At 39.1% G+C, this 22,142-nt stretch overlaps 1 protein-coding gene across 1 annotated transcript in view; it reads left to right on the forward strand.

Annotated features, from left to right (window-relative positions):
* Positions 1 to 22,142, forward strand: part of LRMDA (leucine rich melanocyte differentiation associated) — a 1,027,260-nt gene that overhangs the window by 795,756 nt on the left and 209,362 nt on the right. The window contains exon 6 of the mRNA XM_019745989.3: positions 14,210 to 14,294. Coding sequence (XP_019601548.2) covers positions 14,210 to 14,294 — 85 coding nt within the window. The remainder of the gene's footprint in view (positions 1 to 14,209; positions 14,295 to 22,142) is intronic.

Consider the following 22,142-nt stretch of genomic DNA (forward strand, 5'->3'; position numbering starts at 1 on the left):
GTAGCCTAGCATTGGAATGTATCCTGCTTCAATCACCACATCGGGTGTTGTTGAGTTGCTAAGCAGAGAACCCTGCCTACTTTCTTTGGGTCCCTAGGGGGATATAAAACACAAATGTCGTAGCCAGTCCTAAGTGTGCCAGGGTCCTGGGTTTATAGATGACACTGATCTTCAGGGAATCACCTGAGCTGCCCAGAACACAGTGTCCTCATCTACTAAGATAGCAATGACCTGGATTCTTGGATGCATTCAGGGCAAGCATGCTTGCCATCACTTTTAGAAAGAGGAAAAAAGAGGGCTGAGTGACAGATTTCCAAAGGGCAATGCCTTTGGAAAATGAGAGATGTGCATTAGAATTTATTTTCCTGGACGTTTTCCATTTGACATTTACATAGATTAGGATACAAAGTGTTTAGCATGGTGTTCTCGTAGCATGTACCTGTGCTATGCTTTCATACTGGTCGTTCATTCTCTTGTGGTGTTATCTGTTCCATGTGTAGACAGAATGGGAATGATGTCTCATCCCAGTGGCCGGTACCAGTAGCTGCTTGATACATGTTAATTAATAATTCAATATATAATTCCTGATTTACGCAGGAAACATTAAACTGATTTTAACTTTATCCTACTGACATATATATGTGTGAGGGAGTAGGGTAGGAGGACGAGGTGTTATCATTCCAAAACTCTGCTGTGATGTCTGGTGGTCTAGTTCTCTGTCTGTGTCATCAGTCTCCTTTTCCCATGTTGCACTGCGACTCCAGCAGCTGTCCTTGGCCCTTCCCTCATGCTGTTTCTTTTAGATTGCTATAGCTGTTCTTATTTAATCTTCTGTGGGATACCTAAGCTTGTTAATAAATAATTGTATGTTACAGCTGTGTGGTACCAACTGAGAGCCTGAAAGCTTTAAAATGTGTGACATCTGGAAGACCTTCTGGGGAAGATGTGGAGTTTTTTTGTTGGTGTTGGTGGTGACTCAGATTGGGCTATTGAACAGCAGGCTCAGTTTTGCCCAAAGATGGTGATGAGATATTTTGAATGTCTCTGGCGTGCGGTGAGGGGCTCCAAAAGGCTAACTTAGGAAGTTGTGTGCTTTTGAAGAGGAATTTGCTCCTTTGGCCCTTTTGGTACCCATCACACTGTTTTCCAGAACAAAGTCACCTCCGGGGAGCCACCACCTGGCTCCCTTTAATCTGTACTGCTCTCCTGGGGCCAGTCGCTACCTTAGCACTAGGGATGGGCACGTGGTCAGGCTCTACCAGGCAGTTTCTTTTCCTGACCACAGAGATTCGTTCAAGGATGGGCAGTAACCCCAACAGGCCGTGCGCTCCCAGATTTTGCTTGAAACTTTAAGGAAACAGAAGCTGTTTTTGTTGTCTTTGAAGATGGTGAGATACAGAACTCGTGCTCCTGGGCAGTCACCATGTGGGGAAACTGAAGCTAGCACGGAGGGGCACAAAGCTGTGGAAGTCCTGCTGATAAGTTTCAGCACTTGCATCCAACCATATGTGCAACTCTGTACCTTTAGAATCGTTAAAGCCCCACCTCACCATTTATTTTCCAAAGTACTTTGCATTGGATTTCATCCCTTACAACCAAAAAAGAAATTTTTCCCTTTTGAAGTTTTCAACAGGGAGACTCTACAACCTACCATGAAAATGTGTGGTCACTTGCCCCAATGTAATCATATCAGTGAAGAATTCTTAATTATGTATGGCTTTACTTTCACTTTCTGATGGTATCTCTGTAGTGTAAGTAACAAAACAACCTCACCCTCCAAACCCCCCCCATCCAAAGACAAAAACCTGATTAACGTTCTCTTTATAAAGACATCTTCATATGCTTGAATATTGATTTTCAATTGTCCCTTGAACCTTTACATTAAATATTTTCTTTATTATGCAGCTTCAAAATTATTTACTTCTAGATATGTATACCAGTTTAAATACTATTGAGCTGTTATTTAATTTTTTTTTTTATTCAGCTATCCCAAAAGTCTTTATTGAGTATTTTACATTGAGTCAGTCCTAGTATCTGGTCCAAAAATCCTTTGATGGATGGTGAGAGACCTGGCGAATTCACCTGGTGTGTCTGTTCACTGGCCCTCAGAAAAGGGCCCTTTTCTGAGGGCCAGTGAACAGACACACCAGGTGAATTCGCAATAAAGACTTTTCTGGTTCTCTTACTAAGACCACTTTAATAGACAGGGACTGGTAACTATGTTACTAATTGATGGAGAAGATTACAGTAGAACTGGCTAATGTAAACACAGGTCTTTCTCGGTGAAGTTACTTTTGCCCCACCTCAGAGACCATGGAGTTGCTTCTTTCTCACCTCCCTTTCTTGGGCTTTCACCTCTCTGTTCCCTGCCCCCAGGGGAACAGGCTACGGCAAGCACCCGTGTAGTCCACTTTCCACACCCTCTCCCCACAGCTACTATGTCTGAATCTGCAAAAGACTTTGCTCCAATGAAGACATAAGACAAAAATACATAATTTCTAAGTCACTTGGCCTGGTAATATGTGTGTTGGGCGTCGAAAACAAGTGTGCAGCTTTTCTGCCCATCCCAGGCGCTGCAGTCAAACAAATCAATTCAGCCTTCAGAGAGGCGTCCACTGCCTTCTGATTATGTTTGTGTAAAGTCTTGGGGTCTTTGATCAAAGAATGGCATCTCAGGCCGGGTCCTAATCCTCACTGCCTTAAGGTGTTTAAATGAGTTTAAAAAAAGTTGATAACAGCTGGGACTTAAATTTGCCTTTGCCCAGCTTTTGTTTTGAAAGGGCTTCTATTATCCGTGGCTTCCCTTTTCGAGGCAAAGATGGATCGTTGGGTAAACCGAAAAGGGAAAGAGGATATGGGAGGAAATGGGCGGAGACTCTGAATTAATCTTCTGAGGAAGAATGTTTGATCAGCAGGGAGGAGAGGATGGAAACCTCTGATGCTGACAGCAGGCACCTTTCTGACGAGGGTGTGATTGGCACCTTTGAAGCTTCAGTCGGGAGCCAGTGTCCAGTGGGTCCGGGCTTCCTCTGTCTGTGGGTGGTGGTGTTAATAATGTGGCAACTGGAAGGATTAATTGCGGACAAGCAGGAGGATTACGAGGAGGGCTCCTCAGCTCTAAAAGGAACAGTTCGAGGAAAGCCTCTGATCTGTCAGCCTTAGAGGAAATTAGTGGGGGCAGACGAGAGGAGGCTTAAAAAAAAAAGGCATTTAGGATATTAAAGCGAAATGTGAAGAGGATATTGAAATAGGGCAACAGGAGAAGGAGCACTGATCTCAAAAGGCAGTGTCCCCCTCTTCCTATTAGGAATTTCCGCGATTTGTCCACATTGCACAGACGACACCTTCTTTTAATGGTCCGGCAGGGTGATTTCATTCGCGTTGCCGCAGGTTCGGGAAGGGGTACACTGGATTCGTGGTCACTCCCAAGTTCTTGTGCAGAGCTCGTTTGCGCCCCCACACCTGTGGAGCCAGATCTCCTGAAGCTGAGGCTCCCCGTATAATTTTAAAGCAAGTCAGAGCATTACTGACACCCTATCTGCATTAGCTATCTATTGTATATTTTACTTCTTACCCTTCTGGTTCGAGTCGGGATCTTGCCCATAAATCCTGAGTTACCATTAAAGAGACCATTCATCACGCTTCCTAATGTGATTAATCAAGACACACCACAGTCCCCTTAAAATGAGATCATTTTGATAAATCATGTATGACATGAAAAGACTTGATTCCTTTTAAGTGCAATTTAGACTGTAATTTTTTTCCTCATTTATGATTCATGGGAGAAACATGGATAAAATTCCCTTGCACAGTTACACCTTATCTACAGCAATAACTCAAAACTGCTTTTAGATGAAAATTCAGGGTCTTATTCACCAAAGTTGAATGCCAGCTCATTATTTTCTGGCATTCAGTAGTCCAAAAATAATGTCCGCACATTAAGCGGCGTTCTCGAAAAGTTGGAATTGGCCCTGCACCAGACACATCAATTACAGTCTATCATCCTTAATAAGGAAGATGTATCAGATATCCTCTTAGAGTGTTTTGGAATCAGTAATGCTCAGCCTTCACCTTCCCAATTTAGAATAATTTGGAAACAAAAATGCTAGTAACAAAAAAGTATGGGAATTTCAGCTGCAGTACATGACTCTTTTCTCCTGTTGTGGAAAGCTCAAAGGAGGTTTTTTCCCCCCCTCATAAGGCTCATGCTTGCTTTTTTGTCCCCTTTTTCTTGTTTCACAAATGAAACTACCATTTGGTTCGGTTGAGTTTTGTTTCTAAGGTGCCGTATCTGCGATGCAGGCTTTCCCTCCGCAGCTGTCACAATAATTTGGGGAACGATATTCATAACCTCCAATAGAAAAATAATTTGAAAATGTGCCTTCTGGTGAGATCCATCAAGTTTAAGGTCACATTTTTGGTTAAAAGGCAGACACTGATGCTATTCATTAAACTGGAAAAAAAAAAAAGGCTTGTTTTCCACTAATATTGAAATAAACTCTGGATGAATGTAGTCATGCTGGCATGCACTTATATAGAAAGCAAAAGGAAACACAGATATATTTGATTTGGACATGTAGCGTCAACAGAGTTTTAGGTCTTTCTTGAGACAGGGAATCAGGAAGATTGAAACAAATGTGAACAACTAGGAGTTCACTTACCTCTTTTCGAGGAAGAGAGCATTTAGAGAAGGATTCAGTGTCTACGAATTGCAGACTCGCTGTGTTTTTCCAAACACCATTGTTACCTATGAAGCAGGAGTTGATCAGCATGTAATTTATTTTGCTGCTGTTCTTAGGGATTTATTGTGGGGACTGGATCGAAACTCTGTATTTGTGTTTAAGTAACCCAAGAATGTACATATTCTATTCATATCCACATAAAGCAATGAATGTAACAAAACCCAAGTTTATTTGGGATATCATATTCATGCTGAGGTTCTCTACACCTTAATCAGGCAGAAACGGACATCAAAGATTCCTTGCATGTTTTTCACATTTAAATGAAATTTCCCATGCCTTTATGTTTTTCTAATATAGAGAGTGAATTTAGGATATAAGGCCATTAAGGCTGTACTTGCCTTTTTTAGATTTCCGTTTCACATTTATGACCTTCTATTTTTGCTAACAAAGATCAGTAAATTTAAAGAATACGCATGTATCTCATTACAAAAGTTTCCTAGTTCTAGCCACACTCAGCAAAACTCCAAAGAATGCCAGTTTAGAACATAAATATTTTAAGGCCCTATAAAATTGGCAGTATTTTTTCCCCTTTTAATACCATGTTCATTTCATTCCAAGTTACTACCACGATTATATTTTCCAAAGCAGCTTTTCATACAATACACAATTATTTCATATGAGGCTGGGTAGGTTACCTCATTAAGCCTGCAAAGATCAGGCCTCTTGTGAGCCCCACCAATATCCTTGCATTTACTTCTAATTAAAATGACCCTTCTAAATTGTCTCAAGTTTATCAATACAAATCACCAGCTAAGCAACATCGCCACAGTTGTAGAGTTAGCAGGGCAAGATGACCTGGCCCCCACACCTCCAACAGAGCTCACTGTGGTGCGTCCGCAGTGGTGCCCTGCCACCTGTTGGCTTTCCTTACACATAACAGGGGATTGATGTCCTTCACAGCGGTGCAGTAACCCTCTCTGACCCTGTCTCAGTTCATCACCCCCGAGAGAAAAGAAGGGGCCGTTTGAGAATTCCAGACCTCCTGATTTCCCCCATTATTCATTTCCTTGGCCACATGTTTCTTCTGCTAATGCTAAAAATTTATGGCTGAGCACATTAAGGGCAGCACAAGTCCTTCCCTTCTTCTGGATTATTTCATAGTTTCCTGTCATAAGGAAATCCAAGAAGACGTGTCCTCAGCGGATTGTATGTGACAGTGTCTGCTTCTATCTCAGGAATCTGAGGCATGATGGATAAACTGTCAGTTTTGAAGGATGATGTTTTCTCCATATTTCCATGATGAACCAGGCTGTCATCTCCTAATAAATTTCTTACATTGGTATCAATTTATTTTTACAAGCAGAGGGTCTGATGTATTTGGGAAAGGCTCTGACAGCAGATCTGGCCTAGCTTGACAGAGCTGGCTCCACCTCATTTTGGAAAACCGCTCTGGTTCCAAGGACAGAACTTGACCTGTACCCCTCGCGAATTAAAACAAAACAAAACAAAACAAAAAAACACTCTGTGAGAGGAAGAGAGACACATGAGGCAAGTTGCTTCTTTTAAGCCAAAATAAATCAAGCCTGTAGGACTACCATGACTTAATATTATTTCTAAGTCCAGCTTACAAACCCAGAAGAGAAATGCCATATGTGCTATTTACTAAAGATAGTTAGACCATCACAATAGTGCCGTGAAGATACAGATGATTTCAGATTCGTACTTGGCTAACGATCTCACTGCTTTTGCCCTCAGAAGGTATCTCAGTGCTGCTTTTCTGCTTGACAAGAGAGGAATAGAGTTTATTCATGTAATAAATATTTGATTACAAATGATATGCATCCCCCTGTCATAGCTACTATGAAGGGTAGGAGAAGCCACAAAACATGGAAACAGCCCTACTTCTCAACAAACTTAAATCTAGCTGAAGAGACAAGATGTGATACAAAATTAGAGTGAAGTAAAAATAAATCATCATTAATATTTAATGAGCAATCCTAAGATCTTTGTCTCTTACCTTATTTAATCTTCATCTTTATTGGGAAGAGAGGCAGAATAACGTGATAATGGTTAAGACAGTGGCCACTAGAGGCAAGCTTCCTGGATTTGTGTCCCAGCTCTGCTGTGTACTAGTAACCCAAGAACCTACAAGAGACCTTGGTCAAATGACGTAATTTCTCTGGGCCTCAGTTTTTCCTCACCTGTAAAACAGGGATAGGATTATAACTGCCTCATGGAACTATTGTGAAGATTGAATGAATTAATACATGGAAAATATTTAGCATAGTCCCAGACACAAAGTAAGCACAAATAAGTATTAGCTATTTTCAACTATCATCATGGTATAGTTATGACTACCATTTTACATGGAGGAAAGTATGGCTTAAAGAGTTTAAGTAAGTTGCCCAAGGTCAATACAGCCAGATGGAGTCTGGCTCTAAATCTTGGTCAGTAAGGCATCAGAGCATAGGGAAGAGAGAAGTAGAGGATATCCGAGTTGTAAATAAGTCAAGGACAGAATCCTTGAAGCCTAATTAGCTTTTCTCTTACTACTCTTTCCATTCCTAGGCTATAAAAGAGTCCTTTTCTCCATTGCGCCACACATGCTGCAGATGTTACTTAAAAGGCTTATATATAGTGTTGTGCTGGTAAATGGTCAAGAACCAGCTCTCTGGTAAACAATTATGCATGTAGATGTGTACATAAGCTTACTGCAATTTTTATGTATATAAAAAATCAGTAACACACAATTTACAAATAAAATTTAAATGTAGAATACTTTTTGTTATAAATTCCATTCAGCTAATCGATTTTCACAGAATACTTTCAATTATTTTGGCCAAATTCATGTATCCATAGCCAACCTAAGGCTGCAATTGGTGAACAAGTATAGTTCCGGCTACAGGAAAATCAACTATTTTCCTTTCTTACTGAGTGTATCAGAACGTCACTCTTTTGTCAATGACATGAGCAGCTTCTTTACTGTATCATATATATATATATATATATATATATATATATATATATATATATATTTTGAAAATATTTTGAAAGCCACTGCTCTCGATTATTTGTATATATATATTTTAATATTGGAAAGATATGTCCTCATTTTTTGTTCTATTCACATTGTAATGGCTACAGACATAATATATCTTTATGGTGAATCTGCATCATTAACATTTTTTCATCACTTTCTTAAGTTTAGGAAATCAGTAAAATAATAAAATCCATCCTTAATTTGTAGCATTTGCCAATTTCTGCTGTAAATAGTCCCACCATGGCTGATGTCAGGCTAACAAAGTGACGTCATTATGGAGTTGGGAAGAGATGTGAAATAGCACATTGTTATGTAACAACAGTTCACTATGTAACCACAACAGACACAAATAATTTCAAGGGCATAAATAATAGTAAAAATTTGTAAAATCATTAAGAAGTGATGAGTTATATTAACTTGACTTTTAATTTAATATAATACATCCAATTGTTAAGTGTCTATAATTTCATTTTCAGTAATGGCTGTGTTTAATAACTGACACAGCTGGGACAGGTTGACTCCAGACACCACTGGTTATGTCAGCCCCAAAGGACCAAAGACATAAATCACACTGTTAGCAAAAATCTTTCGATCTTTGCTCATTAACTTTTACCTATGGCAAATTTTACATGGTTAAAAATAACAGTGTGTACCATTTTAATATTCACTTAATATTATGTAATAAAATAGTTATGTATTTCTCTCTTACATTGTAATTTTATTTGGTTGCCATAAGAAATTATGATTATTTTCAGATTGCCTAGTATTTAGGTGGTTCTTATTTTTTCTTATTATATTAGTGTCTGCTAAAAAATATTTTGAAAGCCACTGCTCTCGATTATTTGTAAGGTCTTTTAAAAATATTACAATCTATGATTTGATTATTTATGTAAAGGCCCACAAAATGCCCAAGCCATAGCCCTTTCTTTTTTCCATTCCTGGTTCTTTTCCTTCCTCCCTTCCTCCCATAAATATTTCTGAACTAGGACTCTGGGCCTGATGCCATTTTAGGCACTGGCAGAACTGGACCCCCTTTAGAGCAGATAAAAACAATGGGAAGTTCCAGGCTATTACCAACAAAGGGTTTCCTTATTCCAGAGAGGCCTTTGGCACAACCCTCCCTGTCCCCTCCACCCCCCACCACACCCTACCCTTTCTTAGACTGACTTCCGGTCTGAATTTCCCTTTAGTGTCCTAACTCAGCTGAATGACCTGCTCTTGTCCAAATTCAGTCTTTGATCCTTTTGGGTTCTGTCTTGGTTCTTTGGTTACTCACTCACCCTCATCCCTCCCTACCCCCTACACCTTTTTTCCTCCCAATTTCTTGGCTTCTAGCTCTGGACAAAGATATGGCTGTTTCTGTTCCCATCCCTGTCTCTGTCATTGCCAATGCAATGCATATATGGCGGAGGTTTCTGTCTTGCTTCACACTGAAAGACATGGTGCCCCGACTAACTTCAGGCTGGTTCTTTGACTTCTAACTTCATTCTTCAGATGCTGGCAAGTCTTTACCTCTGATTCTGGCAACTTGGCTCACATTTCTGTGTGAATGGTACATGGTTTGTCTTTGACAGTCAAATATTTCATTCATTCAAGCATCATGCATTGACTTCTTTCTGTTTTTTTTTGCAGGATGTTGGGTACAAGGGTTAATAGTATATTAATCTTGGGAGTTAATAGAGTTAGTCTTGAAAGCTCTTTATTAGTTTGAGTAAGTAACAAGCAAGGACATAATTACTATCCCAAGTATTCAGCTGCCATAATAGAGGTCAGAGACAAAGCTCTGTGATAATGGTGGCCCTGTTATGAGTTGGTGACTCTTACTAACCAGTATTAATCATAGTTATAATTTTTTTCTTGATGAGTTAGGAATACAATCAAGGTCCTCATTTTACTTTTCTCGGTGTTCCCAGCACAGGGCTTGGCATATACTAGGTGATTATTAAATACTTGATAACTGAATGAGTGATGCTTTTTCTTACGAGAAAAACACACAAATGTTTTTAGAAGAGTCAGCTTTGTACCACAGTTTCAGGGAATGAATTGTGATGAAAAGTGAAGATTGCTTTTACTTGAAAGAGGTTGACACATTTCCCAGACCCGGGATCACTTTATACAGTGTATGATTTAAGGGTGAGTGAGCACGCCAAAGCACTCCACTTGAGCTGAGTGATGGGGAATGAGTTGTGGAGCTGTGGTCTTACATGATGTTTTGTGAAAAATAGTAGGAGATTTATGGCTATTAAACAACTCTGTAGCCACCCCTTCTTGTTTTGAAGCCTGCCAAATCGCTCCTCCTGTGGTCTGTATCATGTTCTTTCAGGGCATCCGTGATGTTCAGTTATATCCACTGGAATGCAGGTTTCCATAGAATGCACCCAGTGTGAAGGGGCTGGAATTATATACATTCATCAGAAGATGTTTGTTTTCTGTAACCACAGAGTTAAATTCTCACTTTGCAAGTCTCTTATAGGGCGCACTGTACTTTCATTGAATCTTTTCCAATGAGGTTGCCAAAGTTCTACCTTCCTTCCTACTTTATGAAAATTGCAGAGTGCAGTATATTAGTGACTATTATCATTATTGATGTGAGTTTAAAAAATTATTAGCAGCTCTCAAATTGTGAGTGGGAGAAAAATGCAGAAACCTTCAGCATGTTTTGACAAATCTTAAGCAGAAGGACTTATCAAGCTGGAATGAAGATTTCAAGCCTTGGTGTGAAGGAAATACATATTTACTATTATTTCCCAGCTTTTCCCCCCCATTCTATTGTCACACTCAATAGCTTTAGAAGAAACAGAAATGGGATATTTCATCACCAAAAAGTCATCCAGCGATGGCTTAATCTATGTTATGCAAGTACTTGAAAATTGTTGGAGGAAATTTCCTGTAATTATGGGTTCATGTCAGTATAGGAGTGGGTGGATCCAAGATAAAACAGGAATCTGTTTTTTTTGTTTTTTTTTTTCAGTTTTCAGTTTTCATATTTAATTTTGAGAAATTTCAAATAACAGAAAAAAATTTTAAATTTTGAAATTTTCTAATATTTTGACATATTTATTTCAAGCTTTGTCTCTAAATGAAAGAAATAAACCTTATGTATGAAATAGAAGTTCCCCCATCCCATTAGCTCTGATACTCTTACTCTACCCAGTGATAGAGGCAACCGTTTTCATAAATTTGGTGTATAACTTTTTTTTTACAAGTTTTAAATGTCTGCATAGACATATGAGATCAAAGAACTACATAATTGCATAAATATTATACTATATTTATCATTTTGCAACTTGCATTTTCACTCTGTTTTAAATTTTTAGACCTCCTTAAATTGAGATATATAAATCAGGTTTATTGCTCTTAAATACTAAATATCATTCCATCATATAAATATACAACATTTTACTTGTTTATTTTCCTCATTGACAGACATTTGAATTATTTTCAATTTGTTCTTTTATAAATAATGCTGCAGTAAACATTATTTTATGTTCCACCTTACAGACCTGAGTGGATTTTTCCATTTCACTCAGTGTATATATTTTAAATGAAATTGCTGTACCAATTTTCAATTTTATTAGATATTGTTAAATTACTCTCCAAAGTATTTGAACCAATGTATGTTCCTACTTGCAAGGGATGAGAAAGTAGTTTTGTTTCCCTTCATTCTCCATAACACTTGTTAGTGTAAGACTTACAAGTTTGCCGATATGATGGGTGGAAAAATTGTATCTTACTATTTTAATTTGCATTGCCCATAATACCAGTAAATGTGACCATCTTCTTTTTTATTTATTGACCATTCAGGTTTTCTCTTTGAATTGTCTGCATTTCCTTTGTCCATCTTTCTATTGTATTTTTATTTACTGAGGGACATATGTATTCTGGATACTAATATTTTATTGTAGATGTTACAATATCTTCTACTGGGAGTGATTTAAAATGTAATATATAAAAGTATAATTCTTGCCATAGGTAGTTAGGAAATTTGGCAAGGACTCAAAGATTTGAGTATTTATAGTTCTGAAGATTCAGAATTACCCAAATTTCCCTATTCTCATATCTTCTTAATCCAGGTAAAAACAAAACAAAAGAAAACAAAACACATTATTTAGATTGTTTCTATTGTCTCACACTCGCTATACTATGGGTACATTGCTCCAGTTTCCAGGGGAGTTCTTTATTCTTGGGCAGGTAGTGGGCAAATTTAAGGTATCATCTTATCTGCTTCTTTTATACGGTAAGTGTGCTTTTCTCTATCGTGCTTCTAAGTATAATATTCAGAGACCAAGTGTGTATATCACTATTGAAAACATCACATGGATTTCATTTGGATAAAAGCTAAGTCAAAGACACGGCAGTTAGAATCTTGATTTGTAGTAGTTTTCCTAAACATCCAGCCATGGAAAGTCCCACTGAAAGGCATAGTTGGCAATCTTGTTCTTTTCCTGGGTTCTTTTCCATGACTTGAGTTTATAAATGGATACTGAGCAGAAAAGGGATTAAATGCTCGGCATAGAACCATGACTGCAAGGCAGAGCTCGAGCTGCACACTTTTTGCTTTGACTACAATTGGAAATAAAATGAAATAGCTATTTTACTCTTGGTTACAAAACTCGAATGTTTTGCCCAGTCAGAGGTATTTGCTGAAAGGTAGTTTCTTCCAGTAATTTTAGGAAAAGCTGTCATTAAATTGTCAACAGCCCAAATTGCGATTAGAAGTACTAAGAAATATGACAATATAGCAACCTAAGATTCATGTTGGAATTTTAGGCTTTTTTGGTGATAAAGTGGAACAAAAACATTGACAGAGAGAGAAGCATGGCCTGTTATGGAGGAAGTGTGGAAGGATGGTGACCAGACCCCCACCCTATATGTCCAGCCTCAAGCACTGAATAGATGCCATATTTGAAACACTGTCATTGTGTCTCATTTATTGCATAGTCATTACAGGAGACCTTGAATGCCAAATGGAGAAATACATGGTGACTCAACTATGTGAATTTTAATCTAATCTGTGACTCTTTTATATTATTGCAGCATCCTAAGTGTGATGATGATGTAGTATCTATGAAGTCTTATCTACCTTTTAAAACACTTTTCTTAGTTTCTGAACTTTTATCTTTCTGGACTCACTACCTTTGCATCAAGTTTAAACATCATATATTTCCTCTGGAGCTGGAGTGAAGTAACGCTCCCTGAAATCTGCCCCGACCTTAGGGACAGAGCTTCTGGTTCTACACCTTTCCGAGCTCTTTATATACGTCTCCACTGAAAGCTGCTTAATCAAATATCTCAAATGTCAGAAATGGGGTTTAAAGGGTTTTTCTGGCAAGTACGTCTAATCTCCTATTTAGTTTTGATTCCTATAATGTAGGTAATCTCTTTGGAGAAAAGGCTTGCTCCTAGCAGAGCAAATATATCCCATAGAATGTATTTCCTATTCCAGAAAGAAAAATCTAGCATTAATGAAATTTACTTTTTCGTGAAGCTTGGAAAGGTTGTAAGCTTAGGATTTTGATCCTAGCAGATGTTCTTCTTTGGATATTAAAAAAAAAAAAAAAAAAAAAAAGGTAACATTTGATTCAGAAGTCTCAATAAGAGTTACAGTGGTGATGCTTTTTGCTATAAGAAGCCACACTCTGAATGTGACATCCTGGTCATCGGTTCTGAGTGACAACCAACCTCATAGCCACAGTCCTTTCTTCCTGCCTTAGGCCCGAGGGATGTAGTTGGGGAAAAGAGAGAATTAGCAGCCTGGTCACATCACATACAGAGTTTGATGGTTAAAGAGCTGTTTGTGTACAATAAAAACAAAACAAAGCAACTTCATAGGTACATTTCATATCATGTTCTTATAGGCCTTGGAATAGCAAAGTGTTGTTGATAACCATTATATTTCAAATTTCAGGTGGTTTCCCAGCGCTCTTGTTACACTTAGTCAGAACCCCAATTGTGTGATCTCCAAGGGCTTATATCCTCCCTTATGTTCACCTCATGCTGTGGAGTCCTAAGTCTTCATGTCCTCTCTGTCTTCATGCCACTGGGCCCACGTAAACCATCTCTGGTTTTCCCATCCCCCCGGGGATTAAGCTCAGCCTCTTCACTGGTTTCCATAGTATTCTCCTCACAGTGAGCATTTAATCCATGGGAATTACTGGAAGAATGCCCGTGACAGAAACCTAAGTCTACATTATTTCTTACCTCCAACCTCTCTCTTTTCCTCCTTCTTGCTTATAGTTCAGTACAATAAACAAACAGCCCCTTTGTGTCAGAGCAACTGCCACCTGTACCAAGGCCCCTCAGAGCTGTGTATTCTACCCTACACTCACCACTATATTATCTCAACTCAGACAACTCTTGCTTCCTAAGATGAGTCTCGGTCAATAATATTCTCTCCAAACCCAGATCCCAAGGAGACATGTTTGGTAAACGAAGGTGTTTAGTATTTGGTGTTATTTCAACATTGACATTTGCTTTTATCACGCAGGTTTCCAGTGACAGTGCTGCTGCCTCTCCGGAGTGCCACTACACACCCCTGCCTTCTGCTTCCAGGGATCTCACCAGTCACCGAGGTAGGAACTCATCTGTTTATTGCTCTCAGTTGTTGCGGGAGGGACACTTGGCTGTGTGGGGCTCTGGGCTCGTGACTGCTGCCTTGGCACTTTAGAAGGGACATAGTGTTTTTTAAGTCCTTGATGAAAAAACCATGCCTGTCAAACCTAGCGATTTTAACTCATATTGAGCAGAATTTAGTGGCAGTCTACTGGGAAGGCAGATAAATTCACGGCATAATTTTGTAATTTTTTTTCTTTAAATAAAGAGGTTATAGTACTTAAAAATTACTAAGTAGATTATTACCTCCAGCAAAAGCGATGAAGAAAAATGGAGAAACTCACTAATATTTGTAGAAGTATCATTGTTGGGGAGTATAATAGTTGAAATCTGTAATTTAAAAATGAATGAACTCTGCATTGCAGCTAAAAGAAATTCCAGTTTTCCTGGAAACATTGAAGAGAATCAGTGTGTCATTTTCCCTGAATTCTCTGATCCTTGAAATATTAATTTGGCTTACCTAGCTTTCCCAAAGCCTTGAATTCTTATTGCCATCGCTAGAGCCTATATAGAATATAATTTAAAAATGCCTTATCCCTAAGCTGGCTACTCAGGCCCAGGACTATGTGAATCACCTTTGTTGGAACTCATTAGGACCGAAAAAGTCCATGTGCTATAACTTGTTTATCCCATTTTATCCTGGATATAACTGCAGCCACGTTTCCTAATTGTGAACCTACCTTCTAAAGGTAAGTGAGAACAGGCTTAGCTTAAGGGCATTCCATACTTTAAATGTCGTTTCCCCAAGCAGGAAATTCCCCTAGAACATGCAGGGAACACTGAATAAGGACTGTTCCAGCTTGGACATCCAGCTACATTGCAGGGTTGGTGGGTAGGAGGAGAGGCTGTAGAGAAGAGTGATGGAGTTAGTCCTCTCAGAAGACATGTAGGCTCTGGGCAAATGGCGCATTTCTGCAGGAAATGATCAAGAGAGTAATGAAGGTTCCAGTTATCTGTGACTTGGGCTTGTGTTGCGTCTTTGATGTCTGGGCACAGTAGAACTTTTCTACATTTAAATATACGTTGGTTCAATTAGGGGTCAATGGTGATTCTGTTCATTGTGTGTCAATTTTTGTGAAAATCAATTTTGCTCAAGGACAGGTAGAATAAATAGCTGCCAACATGTTATATTTTGAGAGGCATGAATAGGTCTTCTTCACTAAATGTCCTCATGAAGGTTCTGAGCGTTATCTCTTTAGAGACTTTTTTCTCTCTTTTTTTTTTTTTTAATTCCCCTAGGCAAATAATAATACCTTATCTAGAAAGAAAAACATATTAAGCCTAGCATCATAGCCTCCTGGATTTATTAATTGGTTTTTTGTATCTGAATGAGGGTAATTTTACTCTATAGCCTGTTGAATACACTGCATAGGAACTAAAGTCTCAGAGCCCTGGAGCCCACTTGTAAAAGTTGATCTGCTCATGAAATTGAGATTTCACAACAGGAGGACATGATCAGATAAATGTTAATCATCGATATAACAAAGATCACCTGTCGCTGTAATAGTAAAATAATAAATCTGAACCTTGAAAAGATGAAATATAAGACAATAAGTTTTAAAGATATTTTGAGTAATATTTGGAATGTGGAAAATGCGTAAGGTGGTTAGAGTGGAAGTAGGTGCCCTTAGTTGACATCAGAGCCCAACATCAATGGGGAAAATGTTATTTAAAGGGAGCCCACAACTGATGTCTCAATTTTACTGAGGAATTTTCCTATGCATTTAATGCCCTTGTTGCCTGATCAGTACTAAGGACTTGGATGGTGAAAAAGCAAGTCAGCATCATGAAATGATGGCCAGGTCTTTTGGGTCTGGCGTCATAAGGAGACCGGTAAAGAGAGAGGTAAAGAAGCTCATTAAGGCTGAAAAATTATTGGACTGAAAAGATGAGACTGATATATTTCAGCTTGGCATGAATCACACAATGACCAATGAGGAAGCCATATTTCTTGGCACCAAGAATGAAACCACTTAGTGTCATCTTGTTTTTTTTTGTTTTTTTTTTTTTTTTTTTTTTAATATTTAATTTAAAGAAATTATTCTAAATTTCTGATCATATAAATTAGCAAACTATTTGAGCATCATTTGTTGCCGCCCTCCTGGAAACATCTTACAAACATTTGTCCAGAGAGGTAATTTTACATTGTGAAGGCAAATTACATCAATTCTCTCCCAAGTGAAATCTTCCATGATGTTTGAAACTTGGTCTCTACAATCGTAAGTGGAAGTTCTGTTTGCAAATAATTTTTGATTCGTCCAATTCCCAATCTCTTTTCATTCCGCACCAACAACTACACAAACTGACAGGCAGTAGTTCATGTGAAAATTGCTATTTTTCTATACATGCCATTTTCCCTTTACTTGTCCTTTTTTGTAACTTCCAATGTCAAGTATGATAGGCCCAAGATTCATGTCCCAAAGACTCTAGATTCAAATGCAAAGAAAGTCTGGGCTCAGAATAATGATCAGGAGATAGAGGACTCTATCTGTAACTTACAGATAATCTGTACATCGTAGAGAGAGTAATGCATAGTGTTTTCTGCTTCCTATGTGACATTTTTTCTGACCTCATCTGTTTTGATGTTCCTCCTTCTTGAGGTACTTATAACATTTGTTTCTATTTCCTTAGCACAATTGTTCACATTCTGCTTTGTATCATAGAGGCAGGTAAATGCATATCTCGAACTTCTCATAAATGAAAGCGCCCTGAGTCGCAGTACAGATTTGAACCCTTCTTCTTTCACACCACTGACTCCTACTCATTCTTCAGGTATCAGCTTAAGTATCACAACTCCAAGGAGTGTTCTCTGATCCCACATCCCCACACATTCATATTAGGTCAGTTTTACCTTTTCAGAGACTATTTTTCTAGGTGGGCTATAAGCTCTTGCGGGGAGTGGAGGAGATTATATCTATATGCTCACCACTATCTCTGCTGTGCCTGGCACAGGGCCTCACACTTCATCAGTGCTCAATAAATATTTGTTCAGTAAATGATGAGTGATAAACATCCAGAGGAAAGTCAGTAACTTAGATACCCATGTGAGATAACTTGATTGCATCTGAGAAAGGAGACCCATCTTCCTTTGGAGGTGAGCACATACTGAAGTGAAAGGCCAGCCTTGTGGACCTCAGACCTCAACTCTGTCGCTTTCAGAAATCCAAATGATCATGGACGGAAGCCGTATCTATTGATCCATTGCCAGGCAGATTTAGCCACATTGCATAACTTTCATGTCGATACTTATTTTAATGTCATAGTTTTCGAACTGTGGTGCTTTGATGGTAGAAAGTGAATAGGATAAACTGAGACAATGAATGGAACTGTTTTACTAGAATAGAAGCTCTCAAAGAAGGAACTGAACTCTCAGTATGATGTAGGTTGTGTTATAGATATGGTTTTAGAACAGTCTACCTGAAATCTCCCTGAGAATTCTGCCGTCTTCAGAGCATGTCTTCAGAGTACAGAGAACATGGGTTGGGTCAGTGTTCTCAGCTGCTACCTAGTCTACATACTATATCTTCATCCTATATCTTTGCATTCCCATTATGAAGAATGTTGAAATGTTTGTTGGAGAAATGTCTCTAAATACATTGCATGGATAGGACATAGCCCTGCATGACACATATTGCCATTATTTATCTGGTAGCTGTTAGAAGTAGAATTTGCATTTATATAGACCATTGTGTCTTTCGGGGAAGAAATTTCTCTTTAAAGCATAGACCATATCATCTTCAAGACAACCCTATAAAGTAGGGAGGGTAAATATTATTATTCCCATCTAACAGAGAGACACCAAGAATTTCTGGGGAAGACTGAGTCACTCAGGAACAGAGGCAAGGGAAAACAAATTAAAGCTCTGTGTCCTTGATTTCCAGGCCACCCCTGATATTTGTCCTTCACACAGGACCTATGAAGTAAATGCAGGGCTAACGGTGGTATTGTGCTGGAGGGAAAGGAAAGAAAGTACATGGACAGGCACAACCCGGAGATGCCCACTGCCAGGGTGGATTTCCAAAGCGTGTGCTAAGGCTGCAGAGAAGTATATCACCCTTGCCTATTTCTATCAAAAGGATGACCTGTTACTCTCCTCCCTGATGCTTTTTTAAAATTACAGACCTATAAATTCTGGAACAGAGAAAATTTAAAAAAACAAATGGGAAAATGCTACTTGTGGTACCAGTCTGAATTCAGACAGGGAAAATAGAAGACACACTATATATGCAAATTATGAAGCACTTTAATGTAAGGAATGACTTACATAATAAGGGAAGGCCTGAGAGCCAGGGAGGCTACCACCGAGGGTCTGCACCTCGGCCCCGAGTCCAGTAATTTTCAAGAGCTTGCTGAAGTTTCTGGGCATCTCAGGAACCCCTGGGGATCTCCTACTGACTTTCTAATCTTCAGCACCACTGTGGGGAGACTCTCAAGAAGTTCGCTTGGATGCTGCTTCCAACATTAGGGCTCTCCATGCATTGCCCTGCCCCTCCTTCTTTCCAGATTTCCAAATCATACTCCAGTGTCTCTCTCTTACCCACTCTAGTCTGGAACCATATGCCAAGGGAATCCTGGGAAGTCTAGTTTGCAGTTCTTCCTCTGAGTTGCAGAGAAAACCTTAGAAGAAGGTGGTGGTGATGCCGGTTAAAACAGCTGATCTGGCACATCTACCCTAATCCTACCTCACCAACAGCTATCGCTTCGAGGGTCCCATTCCAGTTTGTTTGTACACACATGTTGCAAAGTAATTACAAGCCCAGTGAACATCTCTGAATTATTACTTTTTCCCTGATGCTTATACAGCTACCTTGAAGATATGCCATAGTTAGCTTGTCATGTCAAGCACTGGACTTTAAATGCATAAAAAGGAACCAAGCGGAAATCTGGTATGAAACCTTCCATGGAGATGATAACCATCCCACTTCTAGCCAACCTTGGCAATCTTGCCGTTATTTTTATAGACACAGTTGTTAGGTGCTCATCCTATTCCAGGGCCTTGGTCTATTTGTGCTTGAAATTGATTGCTGGGACGGGCACAGAGTGATTCACATAGCAACTTATCGTAACTAGTTGTCACTTGCAGTTTCCTTAATATGAGTTGTATTTTATACCTAGCAATTGATTTTTCTGTATATTTCCAAGAAGCAGCTCAATGTGGGCCATGCAAAAAAGAAGAAAATGATGGAAAGAAAAACTGCAGGTGTTTTTATTTTTAATTTTTAGTTTTAGCCTAAGATATCAGCAAATACATTTTCACAAAAGCCATAAATACAAAGTATTTTGCTTCAACTATTTAAATAAGCCAAAGTGAAATGAATAAGGGGAAAATTTAAACGGATGCATGCGAAGATGTGGCAATGTAGACAAAGACATCTGGGATGGGGATGTTGGCTAGAGAAACTGCATGCCACCAGCACAATGCTTTTGGGAGGGTGCAAGATGGGGCTGCCTGATCACCAAACGGTTCGTCACAATTTGTTCTAGGATTATAGGATTTGGAGGTAATCTGTCTCTTTCAGACAATTTTTAGAACATTTTCTATGTTTTATATCCCTACCACCTTGCCTTGTCAACCCACAGGAGGTGTGCAAGCTAAGTCAGTTTGATTGTTATAATAAACAAAATCTACACAGAATAATAGCAAAGACTCAAGGAAAATAGATGCATTTATATAGGTTATCTTAGTAGTTCAGCCTCAAGGAATCTTTTTGCCTACTGCTTGTTGGTTCTCATGGGCCATTTAAATCGATGGAATAAGCAATCTGATCATTTTGGTGACCTTGCCAGGGAGGTCTCACCTGAGATCAGACCCTGTGACTAAGGCAGCCTGCTTATTTGTCGCCTTCTGTTTTCTGGAATATTTTGATTATTATTGATCCTTGAACAATGTAGGGGTTAGGGGTGCCGACCCCCTGTGGAGTCGAAAATCCACATATAACTTTTGACTCCCCCACACTTAATTACTAATAGATTATTGTTGACTGGAAGCCATATGGATAAACAGTTGATTAACACATATTTTGTATGTTATATGTATCATATACTGTATGCTTGCCATAAAGGGAGCTAGAAAAAAGAAAATGTTATTAAGAAAATCATGAGGAAGAGAAAATATATTGACAGTACTGTACGTATTTATAGAAAACAAACTCCTGTCTACGTTAACGTGTGCATTGAAACCCATGTTGTTCCAGTGTCATCTGTAGTCTTTCAAGCGAGCTGACCATCGGATGACTTCTCAGAAACATCCCTGACTCATTGAAGGTTCATAAAATCCTAACAGATTTAGCCTCCCTCTGGAAAGTATATTGAAAGCAAGAAAGAGAGATGGAGGGCGGGAGGGAGGGAGAGGACAGGGAGGGAGAGAGGAGGGAGGGAAAGAGGAGGGAGGGAGAGAAAGAGAGAGAGAAAGAGAATCTTACATTAATAATTGGCAAGGAAGGCCTCCCTGCTGAGGGGACACCATTCATCTGTGGGTCCTGTCGAATAAGTGGCTCCCTTCTTTCAGACTTCATGTTAATGCTCTGCCGTGGCTGTGTGCGGGGAGAGTATGTTGGTTCTTTGAGCAGAGCTATTATTAGCATTTTCTAATTATGTAAAATGCTTTCCTCTGATGACATTTTCAACAGAACCCATTACTTTAGTTTTCTTTCCTTCGTAATGCTTTTATGGGTTTATAATCTTGGTGGAATTCTCAGATGCTGAGAACTGCTAAAGTTTCCTTTATTTAATTGAGGTGACTAGTGATTTGACAGTAGTGGTTGACAGGTTTATTTTATCTGCGTGGCAGTGGGAGTCTATTTTCAGTGTGTGCACTCTGTTCCAAAGTAAAAGGACTTTACTAAGTGCTGAATAAATTGTACTTTTCCTTTGATTCTAAAGCTTGCTGAAATGGTTTAAAAACTCTAGTCTGGGTCATCAAATTCATCTCCCTCCTGCTTTGCAGGGTCAATAGCTTCACTCTGTATGGAGCGGGGCTGGGTGGATTGGAATGGAGGGTAGTGTAGATTAAAACTTCCGCATATATATAGATAGATGTGCATGTGTGCACTCGCTGTCTGGGCAGGTGGCAGTGATGGAAGACCAAGCCAAGTGGAATCTGAAGATGGATGAATCTGTTAGACTATTACCAAGACTGGCATGGACTTTAGCCAGGAACTTGAAGCAACCTCTTTTAAGCATTTGAAATCCATAGGGTCCATTTCTTATACTTTTTCTCCAAGGATGATCTTTCATTTGCAGTCTCCAGGACTGCTTTATTTCTCTACTTTTCGGGCAGAATTGTAGTGCACTCATAGACACAGGGGGGCTAGGAATTTGGTTCTTCCGTTCCAGAAGCTAAGCAAGGAGGGAAAAATAGGATCACCGCCCAACCCCCATCTAGCAGTGACAAACCTTACTTCTGTAGAATGAGCAGTCAAAAGAATAGCCCTTTCCCCAACAGTCAGTGCAAATAAAAAATGGTAGTAAAAATCTGTCCCTCTGTCTTAAAAAATGGAGGGTCTGAGATTGACAGGTTTGAAGATTCTAAATGTCTTGAAAGTTTAGAGTTATTGGCTGTTTCTTATCCCTTCCATTGGTCAAATCTAACTCCTGAAGTGACAAGTATTGCTCTGAGCACTGTCGTGGACTCCTCCAGCATGTCTTTATTTAGTATCCCCTGTGTACAAAGTATATATTAGCGTTTTCAGAGAATTCCGAAATAGAGCATAGCATCTGTCTTCCTAGAATTTATGGTTTGATTGAGGAGACACCAAAAATGAAGCAATGCCCACCAAACAATACATTATGCACTATGTAATTCAGAG

This window comes from Rhinolophus sinicus, chromosome 15, assembly GCF_057876585.1.
Source record: "Rhinolophus sinicus isolate RSI-liver-muscle chromosome 15, RSI-T2T, whole genome shotgun sequence".
Taxonomy (NCBI): domain Eukaryota; kingdom Metazoa; phylum Chordata; class Mammalia; order Chiroptera; family Rhinolophidae; genus Rhinolophus; species Rhinolophus sinicus.